This window comes from Pseudorasbora parva, chromosome 3 (assembly GCF_024679245.1).
Source record: "Pseudorasbora parva isolate DD20220531a chromosome 3, ASM2467924v1, whole genome shotgun sequence".
NCBI classification, from domain to species: domain Eukaryota; kingdom Metazoa; phylum Chordata; class Actinopteri; order Cypriniformes; family Gobionidae; genus Pseudorasbora; species Pseudorasbora parva.
Window position 1 is genome coordinate 37,061,895 of NC_090174.1, and position 20,065 is coordinate 37,081,959.

At 37.9% G+C, this 20,065-nt stretch overlaps 1 protein-coding gene across 6 annotated transcripts; it reads right to left on the bottom strand.

The window, feature by feature from the left end:
• Window positions 1-3,431: 3,431 nt before the first annotated feature.
• LOC137071039 (uncharacterized) lies at window positions 3,432-12,813 on the bottom strand. Of its 6 annotated transcripts, none has more exons than XM_067438690.1 (12): window positions 12,691-12,813; window positions 11,787-11,841; window positions 11,554-11,686; window positions 11,315-11,465; window positions 11,108-11,217; window positions 9,651-10,579; window positions 7,912-8,896; window positions 7,762-7,833; window positions 7,292-7,429; window positions 5,992-6,943; window positions 5,503-5,620; window positions 3,432-5,389 (listed from the first exon to the last, which is right to left on the bottom strand). In XM_067438690.1, exons 2-7 carry the CDS (start codon window positions 11,818-11,820, stop codon window positions 8,862-8,864), a joined length of 1,392 nt encoding a protein of 463 aa, XP_067294791.1. In that variant the 5' UTR covers window positions 11,821-11,841; window positions 12,691-12,813; the 3' UTR covers window positions 3,432-5,389; window positions 5,503-5,620; window positions 5,992-6,943; window positions 7,292-7,429; window positions 7,762-7,833; window positions 7,912-8,861. The 6 variants fall into 6 exon arrangements, with proteins under 6 accessions (XP_067294791.1, XP_067294792.1, XP_067294793.1 ...); XM_067438691.1 differs by having other exon boundaries at window positions 5,992-6,140; window positions 6,342-7,429; XM_067438692.1 differs by having other exon boundaries at window positions 3,432-3,710; window positions 5,276-5,389; window positions 5,992-7,429.
• Window positions 12,814-20,065: the final 7,252 nt, after the last annotated feature.

Here is a 20,065-nt window from a genome sequence, read left to right on the forward strand (position 1 = left end):
TGCCACTTGTTGTGCCACTTCTGCAGTGCAAAAACGGATCATTTGATGATCTTATTTGATTGGGAGCAGTCTCGTTGTGTCTAATTGTTTAAATTAACATTTTAAAAACAACCTTTCAATTTTAAATGTTAGGGTTAGGGTTATTTAATAAGATTAGTAAAAATCTTAAAAAGAAAAGTAAAAAATTATATGGATAATTCAGCAGCAAAAGTACAAAATACATTCATGAAAAACATTTTTTTCTATATATTTATAGAAATAGGGCCTATATACTAAGAAATTACATTTATTTTAAATGTATATTGCATCTTTTTAATGAGGCAGCAACATATTATATATAGGGCAGAACAATAAAGGCTATTAACAATCTTTCATAGTGCACAAGTATTATAATATAGAGCAGCACAAAGCGCGAATGCACATTCCTTGCGCAGGATGATGCGCTTGAAGCAACATGGAGTCACATCGCAGTGTTCCGTTCCGTCCGCATTGAGAAGTTCAAAACACAAAGGGAAGATATATCGACGCGTAGTGTATCTATGCAATATTTTATGAAGCCGTTTATTTTTACAGTTTAACATTTCAGTTACTGTGTGTGAAGAACAATACAATATCTAGTCCAATGTTATGATCTAACAGACATCCGTTAGAAAGTAACACAGGGCTCTCAAGTTTTGAACTGAGTTCAGAGTGAGATTTCGGCCGTGGGTTTGGCTGGGTACGGGGGTCTGATATGAAAAATGACAAATTCGTACAAATAAAATATATATGTATTTAATTAGTGTGTTTGTGTGTGTGTGTGAGAGAGAGAGAGAGAGAGAGAGAGAGAGAGAGAGAGAGAGAGAGAGAATGGTTAGTGTTGTTTATTGGTGATGGTAGCAGGTTTTTGAGGCCTTCAGCCCAGAGGTTGGTGGCACCTTAACATGAGCATGGTCGCGCTGAAGTGAGCTGTGGTTTACAACAGAGATTATTTTACTCTCAAATAATCTTAGACAAGCTGCCTATGATTATTGTTTGCTATATCAGTATGGTTGTATTTTTTCCTCTCTTTATGACAGCGGAAACAACTCCCACACCAGCAATACCCCATCATTTTTTAGCCATACAGATAGGCTAAGTACAAGACATAATTATAAACTGTCTACTTTTATTTGTGAACACTCAAAATAACAACAAAGGCTGTGGATTCAGGGGACGGAGCACCCAACTCCAAACAGTCTTTATTTCAAATATGTATTTTGTTTATTAAAAGCAAAGTTTTTAATTTCAAAAGCATTTCTGAATTCAGTTAAAATAACAAAATGTAAAAAAAAATTTTTTTGCCACCATGCAAAATTTAATTAATTCTTGAATAACACCTATGTCTCCTTTCCATTAAAAATAATGGCTAGTGCGGTGATGTGGCATAATTTTTGCAATTGCTTGAACATGTTAAACACATCTAATTATTTCTGTAATACGTTTTAATTTTAATTTTGCAACTTATATAAAGTCTTAGCCTACAATATACAATTTATGTTTAAATTTTATGTTAAAACTAGTGTAGGAAATAGCAAATGTAAATTATATTATTCAATTTGAATTATTATTTTGCTCCAAATGTTGCACACATGGCATGGAAAATGTAATGTAAATTTTGAAATGCATTGCCATTTTACATATTGCATTGCAAATTTTATATCGCTACACTTCAGCTTCCATAAATAGGGGTGAGCACGAATATATTTGATCTGTAATTAATGTTCGAAAAATCAAAATAATATTGAAATTTTAATATTCGCTTCGCTGGCCTAAATGCAGTGAATCCATTATACATCCCTCTAAATCTCGCAGTTTTAACTAAATCCACTGGGTGGTGCTGTGGAGCGGGTTAATAACTCAACTGTATTTGATCACTAATGTCGTCTGCCTCGTGATGTTTGGAATTGCTTAAATGAAAATGATCTTACAAAATGGAGTTACTTTTAATAAATTAATTAATGAAAGTGAGTTTTAAAAAAATCACATCTAAACACCAGTCGAATGAGGACAGCTGTCCATCACCGCATTCACGAGTGCAGGTGAGCACAGATGTTCACTGAATGAGAGCGCAATAACGTACAGCAAAATGCATTTCATGCAAATCATGATTGAGACAAGGCTTCCTTTAAGTTTTGTTGAGGTTTAAGAACAGAAAACAAAGTGCTGTCAGAAACTTAACTTGACACCGTTATCTTTGTGTCTCTGCGTCTGTCATCGGGGTTTGTAGTTGCTAACTAACAGTACTTGAGCGAGCATTTGATTCAATGAGCGAGGCCGTGGCGTGAATCACAGAATGTGACGTTGGAATCAGAACCCAAACGTTATTGGGTGGAGGGAATATTTATCTTACCCAGATACAGCAAATCTATTTTATGATTGGCTGTTCGGTCTCTATTTTTATTAGATTAACTGGTGCGTGGCAGGGCCGTCAGAACTCTATGGGGAACTCGCTTGATTCCTCTAATAGCGCGCGTATTACCCTGGCGATTTCTCTGCGTGAGAAATACAAGGTGTGGCGTGTGAGGGCTCTGACTAAATACTTGGGGTTTCGAGTCTGACGTCACCACGTGGGCGTGGTTTCTTCGCTAGGTCAAGGCGCATGCGCTGTTTTCACGCTCCGGGAAGAAGACCGCGAACTTCAATAGTAATCGCGCAGAAGCCCTTGCGTTTTTCATTTTTACTCGGTTAAAACAAGAATGATATCAGTGTTAAATGTTGAAGAAAGTTGGCATTTGAGAATAATGTTTTATAATACTGTAAAATCACGTGACACTGTTGCTTTGCGTCAAGGGTCTTTATAAAAAGGGTCTTTAATGCGTCAAGGGTGTTTATAAAAATATGTGTATACACATTTTATATTGGCTAAATATATATATATATATATATATATATATATATATATATATATATATATAGTGTATGTGTGTGTGTATATATATATATATTATAATGTAATAAATCTTAACTAAATCTAATTTGTATTGTTATATTAACATTGTATTGTTAAGAGGACTTTTCATTCAAAAGTATAAGTTATAGAAAGCAATTTAAAATAGAAAGTGTCCATCACATCTGTTGGCTTAGGAGGCATATGTTTCAATAAAATGTTAAACATGCACTCTCACTGGTCACTCAAAAAGTCATAGTACAAAATAATGCATTGTCTTCAGTAACATATATGAGTCATCAAGTTAACACAATTTGCATGTTAATACAAAAGACAAGTACATTTTGTGTAGTTAAATTGTAATTTGGAATGAAATTCATTTATATGGACCCAGAGAAAAACAAACTCAATGAAACTTTTTGAATAAGGGGTCAAGGGTTGTAACATTAAACTGGGGAGAAGACACGTATACAAACATGTCATAACCAGGTGACGTGTACAAGGCAAGGACACAAGTCTGAACTTAAAGCAAATTATTTATTTACAATATGCAAGGGTATGAAAATAGCAAATTGGGAAGTGAAGGAAAATTGGAGAAAGGACATAAGGTAAGAAGAATGATTACAGATACACGAGTAAAGTTACACAAATCAGGAACATACTAATCTAATCTAATCTCACAGGATCTACACTGCAGACCTCACGAGTGGAGTCTTGACTCCAATTTTATGGTGCAGCAGACACATTGGAGACCAGGTCAGTGACTTCACAGGAAACACAGTGTCAGGTGAGTGCTGTGACACTACGGAAGTGAAAGTAAAAAGTAGGGAAAGGAATTGGAGAATTAAAAGAACAAATATTAAAGGGCTAGTACACCCAAAAAGGAAATTTCTGTCATTAATTACAGATACAATATGCATTTCTTCCTGTTTTCTTCCATTCAAAAAGTTGTATCGTATATATTACTCAAGCTTGCTCTGGCCTGGAACGTAAGAGTGCAGGCTAGCAGGAATGGGGAGGAGGAACAATTGCATTCAGGCTTGGCATAAGGTAACAGTGCTTGGTGAGAGAACACCCTTTATTTGTGTTCTGAAGATGAACGATGGTCTTACGTTGTGGAATGACATGTGAGTGAGTAATTACTAGGGGTGTAGTGATACGCGTATTCGTATTGAACCGTTCGGTAACGAGGCTTTCGGTTCGGTACGCGGTACGCATTATGTACCGAACGGTTCTTGGACTAATTAATTAGATTTGAAAAATAAAAAAAGTGTGTGAAATATACTAATATGCGTTCAACAAGGTAGCCCAATAACCAAAACGACATAACAGGCAATGCCCCTGACACCGCCGAAGTGAAAGAAAAAAAAACCCAAATATGTTTTAGGCTGCTCAGTCAGGTGCTCGCTTACTCAGTAGGCTACGCGCTGAATGCTCGTGGCAAAATGGCTATTGCGTTTAACAAACCAGAAATAGAAGATCCTCCAATAACCAACAGGTCTGGTGTTTGGGTGAACTTTGGATTCTTTGTAAGCTATGATGGTGTTGGCAAGAGTGATGGATTAAAAAACAATGGTTTGGCGCATTTGCTGATGGTACAGCAGCGGGAATAATTCATGTCATGTCATGTCAACTCATTTACGCCGACAACAAGGCGATAAAAAGGAGAAACAGCCACAAACTATCCCACAAACTATCCCCGCAGCATTTAGACAGACATTTCCAACTTATTCAAATGGCAAAAGACATCACCGCGGCGAGTGGTCCATTTATAGCCGCGGATATGAGACCTTACGCCCGTTTCATACATACTCCGTCTGCAGTGCGTGTGCGGTGCGTATTTTTTCCCGTACCCATGTTAACGGATGACAGCTTTCACACACTGCACACGGATGCTGTCCGTCAGTCCGTTCCAGGTGCGTTGCGTCTGCAGCAGTGCACGGATCGTTTTCGTACCGAGTCTATTTTTTGCTGCGCTGCGCTGCTGCATTAAAGCGACAGAACATTGTTCGCATTAAAATAAACATGTACTGACGCGAAAATCTAGTAATTTCAGGCATGTTCAGTAAAAACTTTTGGATTTTAAATAAAAAATAATGAATCAATGCTGTGTTTGTGGTGTGCAACAGCGGATCAGTTGGGGACTGCAAACGCAGCATATGTGAAAGCACTACAGGGTGTGGGGCTCCTGCAACGCATACGCAACGCAGACGGAGTATGTGTGAAACGGGCGTTACGCATCTAAAACATACCGAACCGTACCGTACCGAACCGTGACACCAGTGTATCGTATCGAACCGAACCGTGAATTTTGTGAACCGTTACACCCCTAGTAATTACATAATTAATTTTTTTGGGTGAACTGACCCTTTATCATAATGCATTTTGTTTGAGTTTGTGGTACACAAACTTCCTCATTTCCACTGCATGGCGTTGTGTCAGCTGGCTTGGATTGATGCCTCTCATCAGAGCAAGAGCATTCTGGACAGATAAATTAAAAATAATTAATGCTAAACAAAAGTCAATCTATGTATTCAAAAGAAAATGTTGCATAAAGAAACAAGTTGTGGTTATGAAGCTGTGTAATGCCTTACCAGTAATACAAAAGCCCCACAACTGCTGGCATCGGTTTGTGGTGCAGAGCAGAGACCACCATTTTTCCAGAATCCTCCCAATTCGTTGGTATGACTGTACCTCACAGCCATATATCTCCTAAGTAAATAAGTGGAATACATTCAATTATTTACAAGGTTAAAATTAATGTTTTCTTAGCTTGGCCTAGAACAATTTGAGATTACATCTAAGATTACATCTAAGGGTGCTTTCGCACTGGCAGTTTAGCTCAAAACAGAGCACAGGTTGCATGATGACACATGAACAATTATCACTCAGACCTCAACAAACAGTGTCAAAAACCCCAAAAGATCAATACGATCATTACGATAGCAGATAAACAAGCAGAACCTAATTCTGTTGGAGTGAAGAGTAAAAATATGTACAGTATGACACTACAATGTACTATGATAAAACTAAAAAAAGTGTTCAATAACATTTCTCAAAGTGTAAAAATTTGTACAGCTTACCTCCACATATCGACATACAAGACATTGTCTCCTAAAAGCGAGTCCAGAACTGATACTTCCATATTTGGAACATCAGCTACCAGAAGGATCCAGTGATTGTCATTCACATTGATTGGAAGGAAAATCCACTTCATTTGGGAGAATGGCACCTTAAAATAAAAGACATTAAGCAAAACAATGTGAACAGCACAATGCATGCATATGAAGCTGACGTAGAACATAAAAAGTATTTTCGTCATTTCATAACTTTAATGTTTAACCACTGCTGTCATGCCATTTTAACAATGTCTTAAGTTCCTTTCTGGACCTTGAAAGTGGTGGAATTATTCATTATATATTTATTTACATACCTCACACTCGTTGTTGTGCTTTGTGGAAGGAGCATTATGCTGCTAAAAGAGCTACAGCCACAGGGAATACCGTTTCCATGAAAGGCTGAACATGGTCTCAGCAATGCTTAGGTAGGTGGAGCGTGTCAAAGTAACATCCACATGGATGGAGGACCCGAGGTTTCCCAGCAGAACATTGACCAAAGCATCACACTGCCTCCGGCGGCTGTTGGCTCTTTCGGCGGGGTCAGGGGTCAGCATGGGCACCCTGACTGGTCAGTGGCTATGCCGCCCCATACACAACAAACTGAGATGCTCTGTGCATTCTGACAGCTTTCTATCAGTACCAGCATTAACTTCTTGAGCAATCTGAGCTCCAGTAGCTCGTCTGTTTGATCGGACCACACGGGCCAGCCTTCGCTCCACACGTGCATCAATGAGCCTTTGTGACAGGTTAAATATGGATATCTTTCTTACAAAAACAGTTTCGTTTGAGCTTCACAGTGAGTTTCACAGTCAAACTTCTTGGTCCCATTCACTGCCATTATAAAGCTTGGATGCGTCAGAATATTTATTAATACAACTCCGACGGTGTTCATCAGAAAGAAGAAAGTCATATACACCTAGGATGGTTTAATAATTAATTAAAATGACAATTTTCATTTTAATGTGAACAAATTCTTTAAGTTGTTTCAAACCTGTATGAGATTTTTCTTTTGGTTGAGCTAAACAGAAGATATTTTGAAAAATGTTGCTAACTACTATGTAGCCATTGACTTCTATAGTGAGAAATCACTATGGAAGTCAATGATGACCATCAGTAGTTACCAACATTTTTCAAAATAGCTTCTTTTGTGTTCATCAGAAGAAATAAACTCATACAGGTTTAGTAAAGACACTTTTTATTTGAGTGAATTATCCTTTTAACAGTAAAATATAAATATTTTAGGAGTTAAACTAGTCATAATCACCTTTTCAAACATCCAGGCATCAAATCTGTCATGTTCCCAGAGCAGAGGCATGTACGTAGAAATACTGAAACAGAGGTATCCAGTGTTGGCTCCTGCGTTTTTTTCGAGAGTCAACGTCTCCAAATATGCATTTATCACCTGTGACAAACAATTAAGAAACTTAGTTGTGAAGATTTTAATCAACCTTATTCTTCTCTTTTAACCTATCATAATACCTAATTCTACCTTATCATTTAACCAGTGAGGACATTTCAGAGATTTAAAATCCCTGCTCTCTAACACCTGTCCACAGACAGACAACCTAACTCCACTGTCTACCTCAGCAATGTCATGCTCTTTCAGCTCTGCCAGAAGTGTCTCAGCCTCTGTCAAATAATACCATATTTTACATTGCAATAATACCTTATCTTATTTTCATCACTGTAGTTGCAGTATAATCAATGAATAACTTTAACATACTAAGTACTCACCTGGCAAATCTATTGTAGCACTATCTGTCAGCAAGTTCTCTTTCGAAGGATCAGACTGGTCCCCTCTGTCACCTACAACATAAAAAAGTTGCAGTGAATGATATTTGTTTACATGTATGCAGAGATCAATTCTTCCCTTAGTCACCTTACCATTGTTTCTTTTCTCAATTCTCCTTTTTTTGGATTTCACCTTTCCTTTTCTTTTCGGTGTTGGAAGTACACGCAGTTTCAGCTTAATGTCATCTTCTTTACCTCGAAGTGGTAGTAAGTCTTCTTTTGGGACAGAGCATTTCATTTTTCCTGCAAGTTCATGAATGACAGCAGTTGCTTTACATAACAACTCATGATCCATGCAAATGTAAGATAGATCCTGGATAATTTTTAATTTCTCTCGAAGGGAACACTGTGCAGTGGAAACTTCATTTGCCTCCATGTCTGTTTTCAAGCTCGGATTGTCACAATATTCTATGGCAGCAGGATGTGCAGTAGTGTCCTTACATGTCGACGCACTGCCGATGAGGCTATCGATGCAGACAGTAGTGTCCACTTCTTTCACCTCTAAATGTCTCTGACTTGACACAACATCTGAGTCAAGAGTGGCATATGGACTGCTGATATAATCTGGGCACAATGAGTACCATGAGCTGTCAGTGTGTTTGAAAACAGCAAAAAAATGCTTGCAGGGTAAAAAAGTGGAATTAAAAGATCTGCATTCGCATGACGGAAAACGGTCTTTGTCCCCAAGATCCACAGAGTACCATTTAGATGAATGCTCACTCTGGACTTTATAAAGCCCCTTACTGTGCTCTTGAACCTGTTGGGAAGTACAATACCAAGCTGCCTCTAGGTTTCTCAGGCAATGTTGCACAAAGGATCTTGGACGGTCCCAGAGGAACTCTGGAACATCAGCACTGTATACTCTGTGTTGACTGCTGTACATATAATTAAGCTTAGTATATGAGAGGAGCTGCTCTGGGATGAATTCCGTGACAATCATTTCAACTAAAGAGGATACCGATTTAGTACCCGAAATCTTCAGGTAAAAGCTCTTCAGGGAGTTGTTCATTGCTTCGATGCCATTATTTGTTGTTACAGAAACATTAAAACCATAAGGGGAGAATCCTCTGCACCACCTCTGTGGAAAAAAACAAAATTATTTTAACACAAGCAACAAAAAAATGCCTTTCTGACCTCCCTTTACACAACATAAAAATGCCTTTCTGACCCTTCCTCACACCAAATAAAAAATACCTTTACTGTCAATAAATTTCCTTTTAATTAATTTAATTTCCACTGTGGCACAATAGACAGACATCAAAAGAAAATTCTCAAGGTGACACTGTTGTAACCCCTACCTCTTTAATATTGAGCCACCTTTTCTCAACATAGTTTCGAACAGCTGCGTTACTCTTATACAAGACACTGTCCCTGAGCTTACTTATCGCTGCCTCACAGGTATCTTTATCATGTGCAGATGCTACACTACGAAGGAGGCCAAGAAGTTCACTGCGATCCTGATCAGAGAGTTGGTTCTTGCCTGCAACAGGTACATTCAAATGTTACAACTATTACTGTTTAATATACATGTAATTTTTATCTTTGTCCAGTTAAATAAACTAACATGATTTCTTTTTTTTAACATATCATTTCTTCTCTGTTATAAACATTTCTCTAGGAAAAAGCAGCATGGAAAACAAAATTACTTAATCTGAAATTGTCCTCAAAAAATGAGCAACAAGCCTGAACAATGCTCAACACATTTTAAATATAACATTAACACTGTACTGTATTACAAGAAATACAGTATGAGAATGCTGTTATCAACATTCCAAAATTATGGGAAAAATATTTTTATATATAGGGCTCGAGAAAGAGAGGAGTATTCTTACTTTCCCTTGTCCAGCGAATCCAGGCTTGCTCTCGATGGAAAGAGCACAGGTATTTTTTAGCATGTGGGAAGACCAACTGAAGTGCCTGGTATTCTTGTTCACAATAATCCGTCATGAAATATTTTGGATTCCAGGCATCATTCCATTTTTTAATTAAAGACAAGGCCTCAGAGATTGCCATGGTGGATTCATTTTCACAGATGAACTCTGCAACAGGTTTGTAGCCAACATTGGTCCTGACAACAACAAAAAAAAGTGGCAAGGCATATTTTGTTGTTCGGTATGTGGCATCCAGGAGAACCATGTCTCCATACAGTTTAAGAAGTCTCTGCTGTTCTTGGGACTGATGTACAAATAAAAATGTGTTCTGCATGGTGGACTCCTTTTCTTCACTCTTCACAAAATCAACATCTTGCAATACTTCATTGTCCATGATTTGTACCTCTGAGCATTTTCTAAAATAAAAATGTGCAGTAGGGTCATCATCTTTCCATTTCTTGAGCTTTTCTTCCAAATTAAGCTGATCAAGACCAGAGTACCTTCCTGCTACTAAAGACAAATGCACATGGTTTTGAATGGTATGGCTAGATGGAAAGTAGCACTGATCATGTGACTTTGGGAGGACACAATCCAAAGCTGAGAGTTCAGTGTTCACAAACTGGCGAAGCACTTTTTTAAGGAAAGGCACAGAAGTAATTCCTAATGACACATACTCTTGAATTTTTTTCTTAACAAGAGGGTGGATATTTCTTGTGTATCCACTTTCTGCCGAAATCTTGTGGTGCTGGTGAGCTGTCTCAAGCGGTAAGTTGATGTGAATTATTTCAGATGACTCTGCTTCATTTTTCTGTAGAGCTGCTTTCAGAGTGTCCATAATGATTTGTTTCCTCAGTTTAGAAGCTCCTTTTTCAACGCTGAATTTGTCAAATCTGGGGGGTGGGGGTGGGTTTAAGGGAGAGAAATCATGTTTTGGAAGAATAGAATTAATTAAAAAACAAACAAAAACATCCTAATGGTATATTGTATTTTATAGGAGAATATTCAAAATGCAAAACCATTAGGAAATTAGGTTTATTGTGAAAAGTGCTACATAAATAAATTGTAGGACTGCCGAGACTAAAGATATTTATATTCAACTTGAAGTCATTAATTTAAGCCATTAGTCGACCTATCACACATTTATGATTTTAATGTAAAAACCTAAAAGGTTAGTTCACCCAAAAGTGAAAATTATCTGAGGAACAACAATGGTTTTTCGCTTTCAACTACGATAACCTTGCAGGGAAAACTATTAGGGGGTACTCATAAATTAATTTGAATTTTTCTTCAGGTTTATACATTAAATAAATCAGCACTGTGTAAAAAAAATGCTGTTAACTTAATACAGAATACGTATTTTTGTGTTTTAAAATATTTCTAGATTAGAACCTTATTGTACAGATGTAGTAGTAGCTTACCTTCTAATGTACCTAATAAAAAGCTTGGCTATGCAGCCAACTTTTTTGGTCGTTTGAATGTACATTCTCTTTCTTTTGCCAGAATATATATGCTCATCCTCTGAAAAGAGCTAAAATATATGCAAAAGTATTAACAGAAAAGTATGCTTTTGTAAATTGTGCATTAGTTTACCTATATGACAAAAAAAGAAATCCCCTGAATCTTACCTCCCGAGTTTTGCAATTCTTTCGCGGATTGCCATGCTGACAGCAATGAATTACTCTGTTTGTGACAGAAAGTGGTACATCCTCTGACAAATCTTCCACCTGCCAAACCAGACGATGTGACCCCTTTTGTTTCTTTCTTTTATCATCAGACCTACAATTAAAAGAAAAGAAATTGTTAAAATAATCTTCAAACATCATTATATATGTTATAATAATCAAAACATCATTCTTATTCTTACCAAAGAATGAAAGATGTCAGTGTTTCTCTCTTGTGGCATTCTAGTACAGTGCTGAGGTCAGATTGGTTGGTGACAAAGCCAGACACATTGGTTTTTGAAATGTTCAGTACTTTAAAACAATCAGGGAGCCATTCTGTGCCAAAAGATTTAGTAAGATAGTCTGTAAGGAAGGACTAGGGAGAACATTGTGCATTTGAATAGACTTTTGAAGTTGAAATAACATATAGGCTCACCTAGAGTATTTCTAGTCTGGGCTCCCTCTGCCATTATGCACAGAAAACAGAAGACCTTAAAAAAAAAAATTCACAAAAGTGAAAACAGATTCTTACCATATCATATATTGTATGTGCACTGTTGTGTGTGTTAAATAACTTGAATTTATAAAGGCTATAACGACAACAAAAACAAACAAAATATGAGACAAGCATCTAACCTGAGACACCAAGCATATGACCTGAGACACCAAACATCTAACCTGAGACACAAAGCATATGACCTGAGACACCAAACATCTAACCTGAGACACCAAGCATATGACCTGAGACACCAAGCTTATGACCTGAGACACCCAGCATATGACCTGAGACACCCAGCATATGACCTGAGACACCCAGCATCTAACCTGAGACACCCAGCATATGACCTGAGACACCCAGTATCTAACCTGAGACACCCAGCATCTAACCTGAGACACCCAGCATATGACCTGAGACACCAAGCATCTAACCTGAGACACCCAGCATATGACCTGAGACACCAAACATCTAACCTGAGACACCAAGCATATGACCTGAGACACCAAGCTTATGACCTGAGACACCCAGCATATGACCTGAGACACCCAGCATATGACCTGAGACACCCAGCATCTAACCTGAGACACCCAGCATATGACCTGAGACACCCAGCATCTAACCTGAGACACCCAGCATCTAACCTGAGACACCCAGCATATGACCTGAGACACCAAGCATCTAACCTGAGACACCCAGCATATGACCTGAGACACCAAGCATAATCCTGTAACGTTAGCCGTAATTAGGACGTTCACTCTACAAAACATTTTTTATTTTATCAATAATCATTTGATAACATTATTAATCATTCTTATTTGATAAATGAGAATATTAAACAAACCTTTAAGTTAGTAACCTGATCGCCGTCGCTTCTCTGTGTCTGATTCGCGGTCCTCCCGAAGCATGAAAACAGCGCATGCGCCTTGACCTAGCGAAGAAACCACGCCCACGTGGTGACGTCAGACTCGAAACCCCAAGTATTTAGTCAGAGCCGGCGTGTGAGCGTGTGAGCGTGTGAACGGGTTGAAATGCGTGTGTCTCACGCCCAGTGCGTGAGACTTGAGAGCCCTGGTAACACAATTTACGTTACAGCAATAAACGCCATCAAGATAAGGTAGTTTTATGAGAAACCATCATCTACATTATCTATACCACCGTAATCTACAGATCAAGTATAATAACAGGACCAAATAATCATCTTGGAGAGAGTTTCATCGTGTTGACTGTCGTAACCGAACGTGAGCCGCAGCGGAAGTATGCATTGACGTGAGCTTGATTTAATGACTTAAATATGAATCTTTCCCTTTACATTAAACTATGGAATGGCTTTAGAACACTTATAATATAGTGCATGAATCGTTGATGATGCTGTACAATGTTTTTGTGTGACACTGGGGCTTAACAATAACACAGAATATTATACGCACAGTATTTGGATCGGTCCTGTCTGACCGATAACCGATCTGGCAAATAATGGCGGATCAGAGCCGATACCGATACTGAGTATCGGATCGGTGCATCCCAAGTTTCCAGACTGAGGCCACGTTTACACATAGCCGGGTATTTAGAGAAACACATATTTCCTCTCCTCCGTTTTCAAAAATAACATGTGTACACAAGCATCGTTTTCAAAAAAGTTGTGAGCGCCATCATAACTATACCAAACCTATGGGCGGCAGTGTAGGGAGAAGGATAAAGCCATGCAAGCCAATCAGGATCCTCAAAAAAGAATAGCTTGAGCCTTCCTGTTCCTTTCAAAACAACAGATGTGACTTGAGGTTCGTTTGTGTTGACAGTGAAGTTAAAAGTGTTTGCACAAAAGTAAAAATGTGTACCACCTTAACAGCATCTGACCATTATCAAACAAACTCTAAACATAGGGTGCTCACAGTAATTTCTGGTGCATAATGTGACATTTGAGCACCTAAAAACCCATTTCTCCCAGTTGACACAGCAATAACCGGCGTTTTCAGAAGTCTCCACTTTGGCGTTTTGGCAATAATCGTTTTCTGGGATAAAAACAGCGTTTTTATGTAAATGACAGGCCAAAATGCAGGGAAAAATCTGTGTTTTCCCATCCTGTAAAGGGGCCTGAGTTGCAGGGTGGAATCAATTCGTCGGCAGATCAGAATGGCTTTACCAAGTCTAGCTCTGTGCACCACTCTGTGTGGGTGATAGCCTCCAGGGGATCACCACAAACTCAAAAAGCCAAACAGAGAAGAGTGCTGGCAAAAAAACACACAAAAACCCCCCACAATTTGACAGAGCTCGTAATAAAACGAGAATCAACATTGGCTTGGCTTTTTGAAGGGAGAACTGTGGAATTTGAAATGTTATATAGGCGATGCAGAGTTACATATAAGGTATTTTATTAAACAGATATGCCATGTAACTTAGAGTGTAAAGCCTTTTATTGTGAAGGGCCATTTTACTGTAGCGCTGTCCTGGAATTTATTTTCAAGGAAGTAATTTACAATGTCTGTTAATGGGTTTATCCACACTAACGTATTTAGCTATAGCTTGTCTTGTTTTTCTTTATAATTATGAAGAAAAAATACATATTTGTTCGCACAGAGCCAAACCACAACAACCAACACAATGTTCTTCCATAAAATGCATTTAGTTTTAGTTACATAGTGTATCTTAGTACATAGTTAATTGTTTTACAACCTAACTGTTTTCTATGTACTAGATGAATGCCTTTGACAGTTCGGGTCTTGCTGCTTTTTCAGCGTCTTGCACATGAATGTTGTGTTGACGCCATGTCAAGTTAAAAAAGTTTTAAAGGTTGTCTTGAGACCATTCTTGCATTCTTTTTCATCCTGCTTTTAAAACACAAGTACGTATTCTGTGTGAATGGCTCTTAAAACATTACTGGGAACGATATTTTGCTGTGTACGTGCACTGGTGGATTTTTAGGACTTATTCATTAAACATTACTTTTTTACTCTTGGAGAGTTTGTCAGACTGTAGTTATGATTAACATTTATGAATTTGTGTTCTTTCAGAAGTGTGGAAACAAGCCATGTGCCTTAAAAGACAAGAAAAGAGAAAGACGACAGGTCTCCACAGGTGAGTACTGTTACTACCAAACACACACACAGACACACACACACAAACACACAAAAACACCCTTTTTCAGATCTAGTTTTGGCATGTCATTGGAGAGAGTTTTTTTTTCACTCTAGCTTCCTAAAACATATTAATTCTTATGTATTAGACTTTAGAATTCGTAAACAAAAAAGGATGAAGCAGCCTACTGTGAAATATAACTCTGAATCAATCTGCAGTCTTCAAATTAACTTTGAAGTGTATTTTTAGTTGCATGTTTCAGTATTGGCATTGAGTAAATTAAGAAAAGGTTTTGCTGTTATACATCTTTTTAAAATACAGCACAATATATAATATGACACCGGGATCCTGTCTATGAATAACAACATCTATCATGTTTAATAGAAGTTCCCTTTCTATTTACTTTTTAAATTCAGTTCATTTCTCTATGCTGTACTTTACTAATGCAACATCCAATAATCCTGTCATCACTTGGAGGGAAATGCAGTTTTAACGTTACTTTTGAAGATGCTCATTTGGATTAGACAAGCAGATGATTGGACAGAACTATTTGTGTGTTTATTTAGTTTAAGTCTGCGGTTTTTATTTATGCAGATGAAGATGCTGCTTTTTGGCGACGGGTGATGTTTGGTCACCAGTTTTAAAGATCATCGCAGCTCTTGTCTCAGTTGTTTGTCTTAGTTTGATGTCTCGAGGAATTTCACGACAGGGGGTATTCCAAAGGGATGCAATGAGACATCTTGTTTTCTCAAACCTGACGCTTTTCTGAGAGTTTTGAAAATGGGGATGTTTTTGGGGAGGAGGTGGAGGAATTATGGTGATCCTCCTAGAGGAATTTTTAAATAGTCTGTCTGCTTTTTCAAAGAACTCCAAAACTAGGTGCATTATCAATTGTGAAGCTGACCCATATAAGAGCATGTTGGCTGAAAGACATTTTATTTACGTTCCTGTTTATGTGAATTAATTCCAATATTTTAAACCATATAAGTATGTGTCTCCTATACAATTAAGTTAAATCTGCATCTTTTTATAAATCTCCCAATTACAATGTCTACACACACACACACACACACACACACACACACACACACACACACACACACACACACACACACACACACACACACACACACACACACACACACACACACACACACACACACACACACATATCTAGCCTCTCTTTTTATGCGACCCAGATTCTAGAGCCCAGTAGCATTGCATGCTTCACCTCACTGGTTCCCAGTTTCACAGCTATGTCACAATTTCTCATCTCAAGGCTGTAGAAATGGACAGGTTATTGGACCTGAGAGAGAAGTAGAGAAAAAGGAGGAATAAAAGTGTCAAGGCATACCATGAGGGAAGGTGAAGAAGAGGGAAAGACGGAATATAGGAGAGTGTTGTGTGTGTGTATGTGTGTGTGAGAGAAGATGAAGTGGAAGAATTGAAGGGGAGGGCATAACGGATGACAAACAAATCTAGACATGTTTCCCCCCTCCCCTCCCGGTCCACCACAGACAGACTGATTTGCATAAAGGGCCGCAGGGCTTTTGACTGACAGGGCTCCAGACGGCACTGCGCTGCTGCTTCCACTTTAAGTGGGCTGGTGTGGGGCACTGGGGGGGAGGAGTCAGTCTGGACTCAAGCCCTCCCCCTCTCCAACCCCACCTCTCTAATTGAGATATATACTAACTCCGACCTATATGGCGTGCTGGAGAGAGGAAAAAGAAAGAGAGAGGAAGAGAAAAAGAGTTGAGGTGGCGGGGTGGTGGGTGTAAGAAACACTCACAAGGAAGTGATTTGTGGTCGTGATGACACCTTGTGTGTCGCTGGTGCCTGTACATTGCAGCACTGAAAATGCTCCACAGCAGTGCTGCATGCTAGTGATGACAAGAAGAGAAAAGGAATATCTGCTTGATTTACTCAGATCTAGTGGCTGTTATGTGAATCCTTTCTGAACCAAAATACATTTGTGTATATTCGGAAACATGTCGATTTAAGTTATTTTTCCCTCCCTTCCAGCAATATTAATGCAAGATGTATTTAAATGTAGGCGTTTACAGTGCCACATTGCTGCAAAAAACTCACCGTACAATGGGCTAAAAATCATTTGTTGTGATTATGAAGCTCTAGAAAGATGTTTAGGTAGTGAGGTTTCATTTATATTCACATTAATCGTTAAGAATTAGACGTGACAATATTTGACAATAAAAAAATGCACTAAAAGGAAAAAAGAGCTAGGCACCTCTCTTAAATAATGTTAAATAAGCTACTAATAATGCTCCATTAGCATGCTAATAATGCTTGTTACATGCAAACAAGACAATTGTATATAATAAATGATATAGTCTTATGTGCTTGATATGTTGTTTACTGGAGGGTTTCTCCCATTTAGTGAGCATGAATGTAGTCTAGCGTTTAATGAAACCTGTATCTAGAATGTCTTAGAAGTTGACCCAGTCCTACTTAAATCCATTAAGGGAGGACAAATGCATTAAAGTCAGTTTGGATATTCTATATTTTGTTGCATTTGCCCATCTGGCTTGTGCTGCATTTTGATGTGGATATATTAGGGTCATGTCCGGGATGTCCAGGGTGGCCACCCCAAGATTTAGATTGCTATTTACATTTCTACCTCCAATTTAAAGCATTTATTTTGACATGAAGCAGCTCATCGTTAATGTTTTAATGTTGATTATAAAGAGAATATTAACGGTAGTTGCTAAACAGGTGATTAAAGGGATAGTTCACCCAAAAATGAAAATGTGATGTTTATCTGCTTACCCCACAGGGCATCCAAAATGTAGATGTGTTTGTTTTTTCAGTAGAACACAAATGAAGATTTTTAACTTCAACGTTGCTGTGCCAGTCGTATAATGCATGTCAATGGGGTGTAATTCTATGAGAGTAAAAAATACATAGATATACGAATCCATATTAAACCCTGTGGCTTGTGGCGATCCATTGATATCTTAAGACACAAAACGATTAGTTTCTGCGAGAAACCCAACAGTTTTTTTTTTTTTACCTCATATCAGACAAATCTCATCTAGTATTCCCCAGTGCCATTACTTTCGCAAGAGGAAGGTCAAAATACCAGCGCGATCAGAGATATATATTTACGTAGAGGCCTCATTCGACTGATCCATGCAGGCACTAATGATCATAATGATGGTATGTCTGTGTTTTTTACTCATAGAACACCCCATTGCCATGAATTATAGGCCTACAACTTGCTCATCAATGGTTGGAGTTAAAAATCTTAATTTGTGTTCTACTGAAGAAACAAACACACCTACATCTTGGATGCCCTGGGGGGTAAGCAGATAAACATACATTTTCATTTCTGGGCGAACTATCCCTTTAAGAATAAAGGGGGTCACAGACAAGTGCAGAGTTGTTCAAAATCCTGCTGCTCCATTCACATAGTTTTCCATTAAATCCATTTTGTCTTAATGTTCAATGACTTCACCCTAGGCTGGAAGAGTGTGTGTATAGACATTTTTTAGTATTTTTCTTTCTGAGTATTTAAAAAAGTGTTTACAACAAAACACACCAATGCCCCAAGTTTTTGCCTGTATGGTAATGATTTGTTTTTCTGTTTTGCATTTCCGCCTTACACACCGCGGCATATGGCGCTTCATCCATAGCATGTACACAGACAGATAGTCTTGCGCTTGAATGGACAAATACACATAAAAGTATGGCAAAACAGCCATCTTGGTAAATATCATAAACAAAGTCGGCTGTGTCTCAACCGAATGTAAGCAGTTGAGAAAGAAATCGAATGCATGTCAATATATTGTATTCAAAATTGTGTCATTAACAGCAGCCTGGCCTACCTCCTGCTGTCTGTCATTAAAGTTAATCAAGGAACAAAATAAAAAAAATCACTCACTGATCCTGACTCAATAACTTCTGAATAATAACTGTGAGACCTGAATCTTCAAGCACTTCATTATTAGCTCTGTTATTATATTATTGCTGACCATTCTCTCAATCATTTTTAAATTTATATGATTAGGCTTGTAGTTTTTGTATTATGGTATATACGTTGAAATTGAGTTTTGAAATTGTGAAATTTCTCTGGTATCTATAATTTTAGTAGATCATTTATTAGAATACAATATTACATGGGTTAAAAAAAAAGAAAAAAAAAAGTATTACACATTATATTCTTTCATGGTCTATGGACCCCTAAAGTAGGCTTGGTCATCCCATATACAAGTCTAGTTCTGCCTGGTGGTATTCAAACTTTATTGTGAAAATCATTTTTGATAAAAGTGTTAAAAAATGACATCTGAGTAAGCACTTTGTCAATCATGTAATTTTTAATGCCATCAGAGGTCCGTGTCATTCAGAGAAGAATTTAGAATGCTTTTTAAATTTACTGTCCAGTTCCAGAATTTGAATTAAATTTGCATTTTTTATTTTTTATGGTGTTGTTACCTTTAAGTAAATCTTTTTATTTATTTTATTTTATTTTATTATATATCTGTCCTTCTCAAAAAATTAGCATATGTGATGCTAATGTAAAGTTTATTTCCATAATGTAATGATAAAAATAAAACTTTCATATATTTTAGATTCATTGCATACCAACTGAAATATGTCAGGTCTTTTATTGTTTTAATCCTGATGATTTTGGCATACAGCTCATGAAAACCCAAAATTCCAATCTCAAAAAATTAGCATATTTCATCCGACCAATAAATGAAAAGTGTTTTTAATACAAAAAAAGTCAACCTTCAAATAATTATGTTCAGTTGTGCACTCAATACTTGGTCGGGAATCCTTTTGCAGAAATGACTGCTTCAATGCGGCGTGGCATGGAGGCGATCAGCCTGTGGCACTGCTGAGGTGTTATGGAGGCCCAGGATGCTTCGATAGCGGCCTTAAGCTCATCCAGAGTGTTGGGTCTTGCGTCTCTCAACTTTCTCTTCACAATATCCCACAGATTCTCTATGGGGTTCAGGTCAGGAGAGTTGGCAGGCCAATTGAGCACAGTAATACCATGGTCAGTAAACCATGCATTTACCAGTGGTTTTGGCACTGTGAGCAGGTGCCAGGTCGTGCTGAAAAAATAAATCTTCATCTCCATAAAGCTTTTCAGCAGATGGAAACATGAAGTGCTTCAAAATCTC

Bases quoted from the DNA above. Each gene is read 5' to 3' on its own strand.
- LOC137071039 (XM_067438690.1), bottom strand. From the start codon at position 11,820: ATGGCAGAGGGAGCCCAGACTAGAAATACTCTAG. The intron at 10,580-11,107 runs GTAAGCTACTAC...CCCACCCCCCAG, and splicing joins TTTATTAGGTACATTAGAAG to ATTTGACAAATTCAGCGTTG. The intron at 8,897-9,650 runs GTAAGAATACTC...TTTTTTCCACAG, and splicing joins GATTCGCTGGACAAGGGAAA to AGGTGGTGCAGAGGATTCTC.